Source organism: Lontra canadensis, unplaced genomic scaffold (assembly GCF_010015895.1).
Source record: "Lontra canadensis isolate GAN:19392208 unplaced genomic scaffold, GSC_riverotter_1.0 scaffold1, whole genome shotgun sequence".
Taxonomy (NCBI): domain Eukaryota; kingdom Metazoa; phylum Chordata; class Mammalia; order Carnivora; family Mustelidae; genus Lontra; species Lontra canadensis.
The window spans coordinates 25,354,012-25,368,660 of NW_022630995.1; the positions used below are offsets into that span (position 1 = coordinate 25,354,012).

A 14,649-nucleotide genomic window follows, 5' to 3' on the forward strand; every position below is an offset into this window, starting at 1 on the left:
TCATGGCGTCCCTTCTGCACACTTCTACTCAGACTGAGGCAGAGGATGGCTCCAGCCAGCATTGCTGGCTTATAGGTGTCTAGGACAAGTCTCCTGTGGGACTTTTGTGAATCCCTGGTTTCAGAGAAACCCGAGGAAGGTGATAGGATGGCAGGTCACCTGGAGTCCCAGACTGTGACTGGCCCTGAGAGCAGTCTTACTTTGCGACCCCAGCCAATCCTGTCACTTCCCCACTCTAAGCTCAAACCACCTCGCGTGTAACAGAAAGCCACTCAACAGTCCCTGTCGCTATCAAACCGCACAACTAAGGAAGCTCTTCTGCATGTGGGCACAGGGGTAGGGTAGGGGCTGGTGGGGAAGGGACCCGTGAAAGAGTTCATGTGCAAAGAAGAGTCTCCAGTTAAAAGGTAAAGTCTGAGACACCCACCTAGACCCCCGGATCTCCTGTGAGCTCTGAAGTTAGCAATGCGGCCAGATCAGGGAGAAGCTTCTGGAAGCCACCACCTCTCCTTGGTCACCAAGCAGGCTGTGTGACTTCCCTTTATTGACAAGTGTCTGAGAGAGAGGCCTGGGAATTCCCTAAGCCTGAAAAAGCAGGGACTTCCAGGGAGAAATCTTCAAAATGGCCTGAGAAGTTTGAAGGGCAGGTTTGTTCTATTTTGTTCTCAATAAGTAGGTGCCGAAACTGTAGTCTCTTCTATAACGACCCTTTGTACTCCTTCACTGCTCTACCCTCAGGAGGCTTGGGCTGACCCGACACTTGTGATCTGTGCACACAGCCACAGGACCGTCAGAAATGATGTCCTCAAAGATCTCAGAGTCCAGAAGTGAACGTGGATGATAATGAAAGGCTCAGTGCTGGGAGCAATGGAAGTTTGGGGGGGGGGGGGGGGGGGTGGGGATTGAGATGTTTAGACAGAGCAGGGAGAGAGAGGAATCAGGGTAGAGTTTAATTGAAAGGGATCATTTCATGCAAGTCTTGAAGGAAAAATTGGGTCTAGGCCTAGAATGAAAAACATTCCAGGCAGAGAAACTGATGCTGGCCCAGAGGCAGGAAAATGGAAAACATGTACACGGAACAATGAATAGTTTGGTTTGGCTGAAGTCAAAGTTTGGCAAGAAGAAGAATGGCTGGAAATGTCCGTTGGGTGGGTGTCTTAAATAAACACTGTCTTTGTCCATTTTAGTCTTTCCAAGGTTGTATCACCTGATTCCAGATGGTGAAATTACTAGCGTCAAGATCAATCGAGTGGATCCTAACGAAAGCCTCTCCATTAGACTTGTGGGAGGCAACGAAACCCCGCTGGTCCACATCATTATCCAGCACATTTACCGTGATGGAGTGATTGCCAGGGATGGCCGGCTACTGCCAGGAGATATCATCCTAAAGGTAGATGCCGTCGCTGTGGGGCCATGAAAACGGGCTTAATAAAAACCCCTTCAGAGCCAGTCAGTGGATGGATGGTGGAAATGCTAAATAAATGTGAAGCGGTCCCTTTCCATAGTTACTACGGTGGGAGGACTCTTCGTCAGAGACCTGTGATTTAATTGAGATAGGTCTTTGCCCCTTCTGTCTGTCTTGTTCTTCTGGCCTCTCCCTCTTTCTGTAGAAGAGTATTTCTGTCTCAGTATCATTTTGTCTGTCCTTCCCTCCTTTCTCATCTCCCCTCCAGCTCCTGTCCCTGCTCTCCTCTCTCCTCCTCCCTCTTCTCTTCCTCTCTCCTTCTTTCTACCCCCTCCTTCTACTTTAAGTAACAATAACATAAAATAATAGAAAACCAGAGCATAGATCTTCTTATGTTGTTTTTAGAGCAGATTAATGGAACATTCTGTATTTTACCTAGTCAGCCCAATTCACAAACCCCTCCATAGTAAACGTCCAGTGGCTTAAGGGCCCTCCGTGAGAAAAACCAAGAAGTAATCCTAAGTTCTTCCCACCAAGCCACGGACATAACGGGGCAGGCAGGTTGGTGGAACAGCACGCCTTGGGCATTTCTGTCCTCTGAGGCTTGGGTGTGAAGAAGGACATTTGGGCAGAATTTTGAGGAGAAGAGAAAGGAGGAAGGGAGAATTTTTGATCAGACAGAAGTCAGACATGTGACAAGAGTGACAAGAAATCCCTCCCTGGCCCTATGTTCCCTGTCTGATGCCCAGAAGAGAGCTTCATCCTGTTCCTTCTAAGTGGTTGAGGGGCCGGCTCCTGACGCATCATATGCTGTTTCTCTGACAAAGAAATTCTTCTTTTTTTGGAATAAGAGGAGAAAGAATTTAAAGCAGTTGTCCTAACCATCCTGAAACTCCCACTGGCCTCCGAGGTGGAGTATAAGGCAGGGCCTGTTGACCTCCAGAGAGTGTCCGCGGTGGCCTCAGTGACACTCTGCGTGGCTTCCCCTCCAGAGGGAAGGAGCTGTCCCACCCAGGAGGGTTGCATAACAAGCCATTTTGATTGGGCCTTCAAGTGGCCCTTACAGGCAAAGGGCTGCTAGGACAGTCTAGCAGACACCCTTGGCCTTCTCCTGGCCTGGGTGCGATGGGAGAAACCAGACGCAAGGATCAGTGACAGAGCAGGACGAGGGCTGTGAGCTCCCCTGGGTGTGGAAAAGGGCGGTGAGCTGCTCTGTGCATCAGAGCCTCCATCCTTCCTTGGCAGGCAGCAAAAGCCCAGGATGGTGGGCTGCAGGAAGACCTCTTAAAATTTCACCCTGAGCCACATTTAGCAATTGGCTGCAAGTACAGGTACAAGAAATCCTACCCAACCATAGAAATCCAAGCAGATTGTCTCTCCTCTACTGAGCCCCTGTCCTTCGACCCTGAGCAGAGCATGGCGTTGCTGTGAAATCGCTTTCTTGCAAAGCAGTGACTGTCACTAGGGGCTCTAGCCTCCCGGCTGGGTAATGAAAACCAGAAAGCCCCCTGCAGCATCAGCTCCGCAGATAATTAATGAGGCACAAATGAGCGCGCTGAGCTTGAGGACCTTTAAGTAGGCTAAAGGGATCCAGCCTTGCAGTCAGAGAGCCTAGAAACTCATTCACACCAGTTTGTTTGAAACTATGCAGAAATTTTTTTTCCCTTTGTTGAGACCATGGGCAAAAGATGTCAGAGGCAGCAATTGCCTTGAAAACCACACACATGCACGCTCACGCACATGCACGTGCACGCGCCCTGTACTGGGCCCTGGAAATTGCGGGATGGATGACCCAGGGAGTAAGACTCATCTGGGGACTATTGGAAGGATGCTGTCAGCTCATCTTAATCTCAACAGCAGTTTAATGCAATCATGTGAACTTAAATGGGACATTTTCTTCTTTTGCCTTTTCCTACCTTTTCTTCCTTTTTTTCTACTCCCCGCCCACCCCCCACACTCCCCCTTCTGCTGAACACTGATTTTGGCAAGCACCAGGAGTGGGGGCTGGGACTGTGGAAATAAATCTGGGAGCCTATACAGGAACAGGTTGAAGAGAGACGGCATCCACGGGGAGAGCTGCAAGGGCAGTGCGGGTAACAAAAGGAAAGCAAGGCTAGAAGGAATGTCGGGAGGTGGGGTTACCTGGAGATGGGGACAGAGGAGGTGACAGACCAGAGCAGTGTTTAAGGAATGGTGCCGCTGATGCTGTGGGCTTAGACCTTCTGGGAAGGGTTGTGGCGGGCGGAGCTGGCTGATCCGCTCTAGCATCTGATGCCCCCCACCCCCCGCCCCATCCAGGTCAACGGGATGGACATCAGCAACGTGCCTCACAACTACGCACTGCGCCTCCTGCGGCAGCCGTGCCAGGTGCTGCGTCTCACTGTGCTGCGGGAGCAGAAGTTCCAAAGCAGGAGCGGCGGACAGGCACTGGACGCCTACGGGCCCCGCGATGACAGTTTCCACGTGATTCTCAACAAAAGCAGCCCCGAGGAGCAGCTTGGAATAAAACTGGTGCGCAGGGTGGATGAGCCTGGGGTTTTCATCTTCAACGTGTTGAACGGTGGTGTGGCAGACCGACACGGTCAGCTGGAAGAGAACGATCGCGTGTTAGCCATCAACGGACACGACCTTCGGTACGGCAGCCCAGAAAGCGCAGCTCAGCTGATCCAGGTGAGTCCCGGGTCATTGCCAAGATCCTGGCTAGAAACTGCGGCATGAGTGGGATGCACCTTACCCTGACCTACCGGCCCTGTTACTACCATGTGTGACATGCAGTGGCTCCCTTTCCGGGAGCCAAAATTGAAGGGGCAGGTAAGAGCATTACTCAAGCAAATGATGTGTCTCAAGGTCATGGACATTCCCTAAATGTTGCCATACAATCTGACGGCCTATAGACCCTCAGGGTTATATGCTGCAACCTGACCAGGTTAAGATCACTTAAGATCCACAGGACTGTGTCATGCCTATACCCAGGGTGTTATTTGCAGACCCAGGGGTCATTCGGATGCATTCTGGACATATCCTAGACATCCAGATGTGTTAACTCCCATAAGAAGCTGTGCCCTCTACCTTCCAGGAATCCTGTGGACAGAGACCACTATGGGATTGGCTAAGGCTAAGCTTCGTCTCCATGGCTGAGTTCAGCCTCCTCAGAAAGCCCGTGGGAACTCAAATATGAATCTAGGACAAGGCCCCTAAAAAGAGAGGGATACAAATTATGTTCCCAATAGCCTGACATTGGTTCATATTAATTCACATTCCTGACTGGCATAGCATCATCAAGCCCTAGCATGTATCTTGTTGCCTTTGGCTGGATCACCATGTTTTTCTGCTGTTTAGTGATTATTATTTAGTGTTTATTCTTAGAAGGACAGTCTTTGTTATTCACTTCATTTAGCCAAGATGTATTAAGTTTCTGCGGCTCACCTCACCATGTGTCAGGTACAGAGAACACAGAGATGATGGCCTCTCAGTTCTTCTAAAGGAGTCCACAATCTAGTCCAGGGGATGTACTTTCTGTAAGTAATTGCCATATTGTGTGTTAGCATTCTAATGGAGAAATTAAGTACAGTGCTGTTTCAAATGAAGGAGAGATTTTTGCTTGCATGGACTTAGGAATTCTTTACAGAGAAGATCTTGACTGGGACTTTGAGGAATCAGTAGAAGTTCTCTAGGTAGACAAGGCAGGGAGGGCCATTTTAAGGGGATACGCCACAAAAGAACATTTCCCTGAAAGCTGGTTAGGGAAAGCATTAACACCTGGAGCCTGGTGTATATTAAGAAAAAGCAGCCATAGACAACGCCAGATTGGGAGGGAACGACCAGATCCTATGGAGTTTTAGGAGCCATGCTAAGTTCAGACTTTATCCTCAAGGCCGTGGGGTGTCCTCAAGGCCAAGGGAGTGACATGATTTTCTAGATCTCTCTCAAAGTGGCAGAGAGCTGATAGGAGAGGGGCCAGATTTGAGGCCTTATCTCACGAAACATTTGCGAATTACCTGGCATGTTGCATCAGCTTGCTCTCAGTGACTCAAGTGTTCACGCTTCAAGAGAAGACAGCAAGTCAGCAGTGGTTGACTGAAATCGTACCAAGTTCCACAGAGGATGATAGTCAGAACACAGAGCCTGCTTTCTAGAACCTGATCACCTAAGCGCAGGCAAGTCTCCCTGCCCTGGGTTCCAGCCATAGAGTTCTTCCAGGTGTGGACAACTCTTCACTGTCACGTGTGCGGTATCTTCTCCCTCCTCTTCAGGGAGAACCTAGAAGTGTAGGATACTGTCCTTTTACGGGTGGACAGCCTGAGGTAAAGAGTACAAGGGGACTTACCCTACTTCCTTTGTCTCCCAGGATAGGAAGCACATGTGGTATCTTGCCCCTGGGCTGTGGCTCTTGGTGGTGTCCTGCTTTCAGGGTGATTCTGAATGTGGTGGACGTTTAACTGCGTAACGGGCCCTGAGGCCACAGTCTGTGGAGCAGGTGGAAAAGAAGGTCAGAGGTACAAGAGGCACTTCCCCTCCGGAGTTGTGCAGTCTATTTCCAAGTCCTTACGCCCAGCTTCAACTTCTTCTCTGAGCACCACACCTACATGACCAACTGCCGACTCGATATCTCCATGTGGATATTTAAAAGGCATCTCAAATTTAATGTCTAAAACCAAATCCTTGACTTCTGCTTCCTCCTTGTCAAACTTGTTCTTTCCTCAGCCTTTTCCAGTCTCTAGAAATGGTGCCATTTGCCCAGTGATTTGGGCCAAATTTCTTACTCTCTTCAATATGCTCTCATTGTAATCCATTTCTCACTACCTCCACGGCCTCCCTCAGCCATGCTACCGACGGCCCTGGGGCTCTGTGGGAGACCTCCCAGCTGGCCTCCTGGCCTCTACCCTGATTCTCTACCTCTGCACTCTGCACGGCAGTTAGACGGCCATTTGCCAAGTCATTCCCATTGTGTCACTCCTGTTCCGCTCCCTGATGCTTCCTAAGACAGAGTAAAATTTCCAAATCTTAACAGTAGCCTTCAGAGCCATGTGTAATTTGGGCTTTAGTTACCTTTCTAGCTTCATTTCTTAAGCAAAATAGAGGATTTCTAGTATTCCTACCCTTGCCTTCCCATGCTCAGTCACACCACCTTCTTGCTATTGCTTCTCAAGAATTACAAGACCTTTTTCACCTCAAGGCTGATGTTCTCACATCCTTCTGACTGGAAGAGCGTTCCAAATGTCTTTCTCACTGCCACGCTTCCTTCCAGTCTCCTCAGTTCTCACCTCAGAGAGGTTTTCACTGACAACGCCACTTAAAATAGCTTCTCGCACCCCCCCGCAGCTCTATATCTTTTATTTAATTTGCTTTATTTTTTCCTGCCAACTAATTACTTTATTTCCAGTTGGCCTAGTGTGGAATAATACAGTAGAGTATTGTATCTCAAGCACCTTAGAGAAATGCCTGGCAAGAATGGACACTCGATAAATATTTGCTGAATGAATACATTGAGTCAAGTTATAAAAATGTCAATATACAGAAGATAGCATTTATACATGAATTCCATCTCTTAGGGATTTTTCATCACATCATTTACCAAAGAACAAACACCAGTTCTACTTTCACATGCCATTTGTCCCCAAGATGGAATTTCTACATCTTTTCCTCTCGAATTTGTTTGGTTCTTATTGGTTGAGCGCCTTCTAGGTGCCAACAGGTGTGCAGTACACAGGTAAACGAGACTGACATGGTTCCCGGCCTTGTGGAGCTTGGAATATATTCCTGTCCCTGATCTCAGATGCCGTGAAGTCGGCATTTAGCAGGTGATTTTAGCCTGTGTGTGTCAATGGTGAGAAAAGAAAATAGACAACGTTTATGGAAACATGAACCCACGGAACAGAATCCTTTTCTCGTCATGAGCAAACTGCACTGTAAACATGATTGCCCCCCCTGCTCCCCACTTTGGAACTAGACTTTGAGGCCATCATCAGTTTTCTTTCTCATGTTGTATTTGTCAACTCCCTCTGTAGGTCAGTCCGTGAAGCTCACGTTCTAGAGCCTGCCAACTACTCACTTCGCAACAGGCACAAGAACAACTCCCTTACTCATGCCATTTGGAAAAATTTTGATTATATGTGGCATTCTACTTTTGTAGATTAATAACAGAAGAGGGAAAATTTCGTCCCTGAGAAAGTAAATTTATGAAGTAAAATCTTGCCTAACAGCGGGACTTCCTAAGAGTCTTCTGCTTCTTAAACAAAGCCAACGTGCTTTAGAAGCAGGGGAAAAGGGAAACAAAAAATTCTTTTAAAGGCTTGGGCAAAGCTTGTTGGAAAAGAAGTGGAAAAAGTAGAGTGCTGGGAAAATCCAGTTAAGCAATCTCAAGAGTGGATTTTATTTATGTGATACTTATAACACACACCAGGCTGGGGGAATTAAACTTAATACCCTTCAAACGTGGAGACTCAAGTTACCATCCAATCCTTGGCTGCCCGGCCTTCGTGTATCTCCTCCATGAATCATACTTGCCTTAGAAAGAAATTCCCAGACAACATGCCCTTCTGGGCATATTTTCTCCCACAGTACCACACTTTTGCCTTTTTCTCCATTATTTCAGGGAAAAGTTATTACAGAGAAGCCACAACTGTTTTAAATTTGACCAATTTACATATGTAGAGTCCTAACCCCCACTTACTCAGCAGTCCCGGGTATCATAGCAGGAGTGAGTCGGACTCCTTTAGGAGGAAAAGCCTAAGGAGACAGAAGCTTCAAATATAGAGCAATTGACTCTAATAAACTTGGCACAACTTTATTTTTCTCCATTGTCAATTTCTTAATTTTTTTAAAGATTTTATTTATTCATTTGACAGAGAGAGATAACAAGCAGGCAGAGAGGCAGGCAGAGAGAGGGAGAGGGAGAAGCAGGCTCCCCGCTGAGCAGAGAGCCCCACGCAGGACTGGATCCCAGGACTCTAGGATTATGACCTGAGCCAAAGGCAGAGGCTCAACCCACTGAGCCACCCAGGTGCCCCTAATTTCTCAATTTTTTGACCACCGTGTCTAGAATCCTTGTCGGAGAGACACCTAGGTGGCTCAGGGGTTAATCATCTGCCTTTGGCTCAGGTCATGATCCCTGGGTCCAGGGATTGAGCCCTGTGTTGGGCTCCTTGCTCACTGGGGAGCCTGCTTCTCGATCTACCTGCCACTCTCTCTCTCTCTCTCTCTCTGACAATTAAATAAAAAAAAAAAAAAGATTGCATCTCTGCCCACTTACCAGTGTGGGAATGATTTATGCTGACAAAACTATAACTATTCTGAGATGCTCTCCTATGTCTGCAATTCTGGGTCTATGAGTTCAAATGTATTTGGGAGTTCAAATACAGACAATTAAGAAATGAAGAAAGTAATTTCGGATTTCAAATTTGAGTCTCCTTCCTGTGCCTTTTTTTTCCTAGGCAACTCCCAGACTTGAGGCAGAAGCTTAAAACAAAAAAAAACCAAAGTCGTTTGTAGAGGGGATGATAACCTGTAGGTTTTCATTAATACTTACATAGGTATGAATTTGTGTTTCCTTTGCATGAATTAATATTTAAATGAGAAGTTATTTTATCAAAGAACAACCGCAACCAGGCCTTCAAACTTTTCAAAAGGACGTGAGCAGCCTCTAGACAGAGCCAGAAAGTAAATAATGAACGACTCGTATTACCTACATGTGTTCTGAGTACATGATTCCAGCTTTCGAGTTCTGCACAACTGAAAAAAAGACAGAACTTTGGTCCCTTGGAGCCAGTAAGAACGGCCAGTGAAACAAGACCTGATAGATCAATGTGCTTTTTACATATCAGTGCTGCTAATACAGAGTCAAATTCCCATGTAAACCCATTTTCTTAACATGGCATCGTAATAAATTTAATACAAAGGCTAAAGAATACATGAATGTAAAAACCGTCTGCTTGAGCTGAATTCTTAAAGTCTAGGTGATTTTTATACAGGGCTCTACATTTCACGCACTCGTGATAAAGCTGGCTTGGTAAATTGTACAGCTTTTTGGCTTCAAAATTTGTGAGTGAATTCCATGCACAGTTCCACATGGCAAATATTCAGGAATCTATTTTTTTTTAATATTAAGGAATCTTGAGGCTTTGCTGCCTTTCCTCCAACTCAAAATATCCCTGCGCATGCATTTTTTTTTTTTAAACACCACGGACGAGAATCAACCACGAGAGTAGCTTATAGATACCCTAAAAGAAACGATGTTTGAGGCAAAGGACTTGGATCATTCTGATAACTTGGCAATCAGCAGCCAAGAGAATTCCAGAACTAAATTCTTATTTTGACCTTGTCATTGACCTCTGTGTGACCCTGTGTACATCAAATTGTCATCATTAACATCTTAGCCCTTAAAAGATGTGCTTCTTGGGCGCCTGGGTGGCTCAGTGGGTTAAAGCCTCTGCCTTCGGCTCAGGTCATGATCCCAGGGTCCTGGGATCGAGCCCCGCATCGGGCTCTCTGCTCAGCAGGGAGCCTGCTTCCTTCTCTCTCTGCCTGCCTCTCTGCCTACTTGTGATCTGTCTGTCAAATAAATAAATAAATAAATAAATAAAGTGCTTCTGGGAACAGAAGGATGAGTATGAAGCTACAGGCAAGAGGGAAAGTAGCCCAGATTTCTGTCTCTGATCTTTTCCTACCCTGATCAAATCCTAAGGTCCAATTCACCACTTTTCCTCAAAGCCTCCTGAGTTTCCTTTTCCCTTGGCCGGTCTCTGGCTGCTCTTCACTTGCTGAAGTAGCTGCTGTCTCTACGGCAGGCGATATTCTCGAATTCTTTTAAGAATGTGCCAGGTGCTATGCTGGGAACTAATGTTTCAACGGTGACCAGATCAGTGTACCCCAGGTTTGCCTGCGCCAAGCTCATTTTCTAGAAACTTTCTGCTTACAATGCACCATTAGCTTGTTCTGGGGTTCTGTTTCCCCCAAGTTTTGGCTCAGTGAAAGGTATTTTTCTCAATTTCCCTTGCTCGCTGGAAGAGAAGGATAGGGCAAGGACTCTCTGAGCCTCATTGTGTAGTATGGTGCCAGGTCAACAAATGACTGATGACTTTGGTATTTTTCTAGTCTATCACCCGGTGATGGTTTTGATGCCTCCTGTGGTCCGTATGGCCATGCAGGGTCTATGCGCCATGCATGATCCCAGAGCTAGTCTGTGCTGATGTAAAAGTGTCCCTAAGTGAGGTCCTGGGAGCCTCCCTGTCATCTTTTAATTAAACATTAATAATGAAGACTGACATCTATGGAGCTCTTGGCTTCACAGAGCTTATCCCCTATGAACGTATGACATGGCAAGATGGGAACCCCATCACTGAGGTCTTGGGTACAGCTGGTCCATTAGCAAAGAGACTCCTCTGTATTGGGTCCAATCCTACACACACATACCCTGCTCAACTTTATTAGAGGGAGTCCAGAGTTTATCAAGCTTTTGAGATGACTTGAAAACACGTGAAATATTAAAGAAAGTAGAAATAGTTGACCTGGAAAGGAGAAGAGCTAATGGAGAACAGTGAGCCTTATCTTCACATAAGATTGTCCCATGGAAATTGATTTGGGGCTTCCCAAGAGGGTATGACTGGAGCCAATGGGCAAGTAAGAAAACGGCACATTTAGCTCTGCCTAAGGACAAACTTTCTAATTAGTGCAAAGAATGGCCCACAATGCCTTGGGACATAGTGAGTTCACGGTCATCAGAGGCACGGAAGCATGAGCCATGTGACAACATGGCAAGGATTTTGCAGGGAAACTGAAGCATGGGTTATAGAGAGAATATTGGATTAGATGATATCTGACATCTCTTCCATATATGTGGCTTTTTAATGATGTGGAACCAGTGGTCCCCAATTCCCCAGGGCATTGTGAGCTCAAGATAGATGAACTGACAAAGATACTTGAGTGGATGATGGGAGAGAAGCTAAGATGGGCAACCCTGAACAGTATAGGGGAAAAAAAGTCCCTACGACTATACATTGAAAATCAAAGCTAGACTGTCTGACTCCGGGATCCTGGGAAAATAAATGAGTAGGGAGTGTAGATGCAGGATGAATTTTTAAAGAAATGCTCACTAAAACCTTTGTTGGCGGAACGCTAAGGAAAGACAAGTTGATGTTATTGTAAATGCAACTGTAGTTCTCAGATGTCTTTGTAATGAGGCCTCCCAGTCAAACGTGGGTTGCCTGTGGACCCATACTGGTGTTAGAAGGGTTGTGTGTTTATGGTCTCCCTGCTCTGAGCAATAGTCTGGATGCCTACCAGCTTGGAATTTTCCTGTTTCAGGTTTAGGATGTTAAAACCCGTTTTATTTAAACATATAGGTATATATGTTTTTAAAGCAGCAAATGCTATAATGCATGTGGTTTGACTCAGTCCTCTTTCACGGTGGAGAGGTGGAGCCCTGGGCTCAGTGGGAAGGTCACACCTTCAAGTACAGGTGCATTGTCACCTCTTGGTCTTCCCTAGTTCGCCATCGCATGTCCCCACGCAGTGCTAGGATAGTAGAAAGAGGCCCTCTGTTCCAGTGTACAGCTCTGCAAAATGCGTCTCCTGCCTTATGCGGTGGCATCTTTGTTTTCCATTTCTCTGCTCTGTGAAGTTTCTGATCTGTGTGGAATCTTGACCTGTTATTAGCCACAGTGGCTTTTGTAGGGAGAAGAGCCATTCTCGGGCTGAACGTGACCGTGACCGCCCCAGGACGCTTGCTTCGCAAGGCGTCAGCGTAGCGCTTTCAGACTCCTCCTTCCAGTTACGAGAGGTGGGATTTTGTTCTTTTTAAATGGGCTACAAATAGATGAGGCCTCTGCTTAGTGCCGTCATATAAATATTATTGGCTGTCTTGAGTCACCTCTCAAAAGAACAGAGAAAAATAGTCCCGACATCATCCCCCCAAAAGACAAGCCTTATCATGGTCAATGCTACTCAGTTTTCACCCTTTGGTTTTGTCTGAATAATTAGATTTTTTCCTATTTCCTTGGCTGGAAGTACTTGGTTCCACCCTGGAGACCATTACCATGCATAGTGCATATCTCTTCCACGGCTCCTGACAGTCCCTGAAGTAGGACAAACAGAGGACAAGAGCTGTGTCCATAGGGATCCTCGTGCAGTGCCTGGCCCAGTCAGCCCATGTCAGCTGTGGGGACAGAACCACTCCCAGTAAGCTAAGGTCCCCAGGGGAGAACACGAAGGCCAGCAGAAGTGCTTCCCTTAACCTACAGAAAGGAGGGAGGGAATTTAACGCTTGGGCTCTTGGAAGAGGAAGGCGAAGCAGGTACAGCAGTCAGCCTGTGAATCTGGTAACGACCACGTCCAGAGTTTGCCTCGAAAATTGAGGATGTTTAAGGGAGAGAGAAGAGAGGAAATTTTACCCAAAAAAGATTGTCCTCTAGCCCTTGTCTGCTACTCAAGATAGCCCCAGTTGTTTAATACTCCTTTGGCCCAAATCCAGCATTCCAAGAGACGCAAGGGAGAGGCTGTCCTACCCCTGTCTTGTAGCAGGCTCTTCCTCCGGGTGTGGTGTTGAAGCTGACGGCTCCACTGCGCCCATCTTCCTGGCATATACGATGGGGCATGCCATAGAGAAGTTTGTCTCCCCCTCAACCCCTTCTCACACCAGATTCACAGCCAAGAAAGGACAGGCTTGCTGATGCGAAGGGCTGTTGCCCAACACTGAATCAAGCTGCTCCCGAGGGCTAAAGCCAGTACAAACACATTAGCCTGTTTTCCATCAGACAACTTCAAACACCAGGAAAGAAAGTGAATCCCACAGAGTCTCCCCCGGAGCAGTTCCCTCAGAGTAAGGTGGTTGGTTACGAGCCACAGACCCAGCCTTGAGGAGAACTCATTTCCAAGGAAACTGATCCAGGGTTATTTACTGGAGCATTGATCCTGCCAACAACTTACTACCAAAGTCGGCATCTGAAAATCCGGTGAGAAATTTGTGTTTGAAAATGTGAATTAAACAACTCTCGCAAGCTGCTCCGTGGCATTCTGAATTTTGTCTGGCAAGCCGATTGGATGTGTAAGTCTCAGATTTTCCTCAGTTCTTATGAGGGGCCTAGGTCACATGATGGCCTCTGAGCCAAGTGAATGGGGTAACTACTCAGGCCAGAGACAAACCCCCTGCTGAGATCCTTCAAAACATTGGAGTTTCCCTGAAGATAAGGAGCACATTTGGGCTCAGGAGTTGGGAGTTTTGACTGGAGTGTTTGCCACTTATCTCTTAGTCATTTTTTTTTTTTTTTTCAAGAAAGTTCCCAGCGATAACCTCATTAGGATAAGTAAGGCTTACAGTATAAAGAAAAAAACATTATTACGAAATACTGCTCTAAGAATTGAGTTTCGTTGGCTCATAGCATAGTTCTTCATGTCCACTTGCTTCATTATTGTTTCCTGAGCCTGTCATTTTTGTCCTTTGCAAGCTCTGTGGGTGATAAGAGGCACTAAGGAATTCAAGATAGGCGAACAGCCAAGGGAAGGTATGTAAATGACCATCCGGTAGACCAGCAGAAGGGGTGACTGGGCTTTACGTGAAGGAACATGAGTGAAGGACTAGAACTTGCTTTTTGGGCCCTGTTCAGTAGGATTTTTGTGATTACAGAGGGACAGAGACAAGTCCACTTGACTAGCCCACCACCCACCAACAGACACTCTTAATGCTCCTTAGAGGTTGTTTTTAAAATGTCATCTGATTTATGGCTACCCAGTTCATGAACCCTAAGTTTCAAGAAAGCTCTGAAAAGAAATGTTTGCTAATATTAGCATGCAAATCCGTGAAGGTTTGGGCTGGCTATTGTTGGACAGCCGTGGGGATCTGATTTCATTGGTGCAGCTCTGATTGCTTAAGATTTTAAAAACAAGGTCATCCTTCATGACCTGATTTTTCCGTGGTCTGATAGCCAGACCTATAAAGGAAGAAAGGCAGGCAGGTCAATGACCATCTCAGCTGCTGGGGTGAGAGGTCAGGGGGTGGGATTAAGAGAGGAACCATAGAAACTTACTCCTCTCTTCTCCACCTTGTCCCCAGATCGAGTCTTTCTTGGGGACCTTTCTAATCAACTCTGGGCCATCAGGGAGCTTGGTTGATGTACATTTCACAGGGCTAAGGTCTCCTCTGTCTGCTTCAGTAGTCAGCAGTTCTGGAAAAATGAGAAATGCTCTCAAACAGACATGACATTCGTCTGTGGCAGAAAGCCAATTTGTAAATTTATGGTGTGGAGTGGACC

General features: G+C 46.6%; 1 protein-coding gene across 3 annotated transcripts in view; it reads left to right on the forward strand.

The window, feature by feature from the left end:
* Positions 1-14,649, forward strand: part of LNX1 (ligand of numb-protein X 1) — a 175,209-nt gene that overhangs the window by 142,682 nt on the left and 17,878 nt on the right. For all 3 annotated transcript variants that reach the window (XM_032851522.1, XM_032851513.1, XM_032851532.1), the window contains 2 exons: positions 1,188-1,390; positions 3,704-4,075. In XM_032851522.1, the coding sequence (XP_032707413.1) occupies positions 1,188-1,390; positions 3,704-4,075 (575 nt within the window). The remainder of the gene's footprint in view (positions 1-1,187; positions 1,391-3,703; positions 4,076-14,649) is intronic.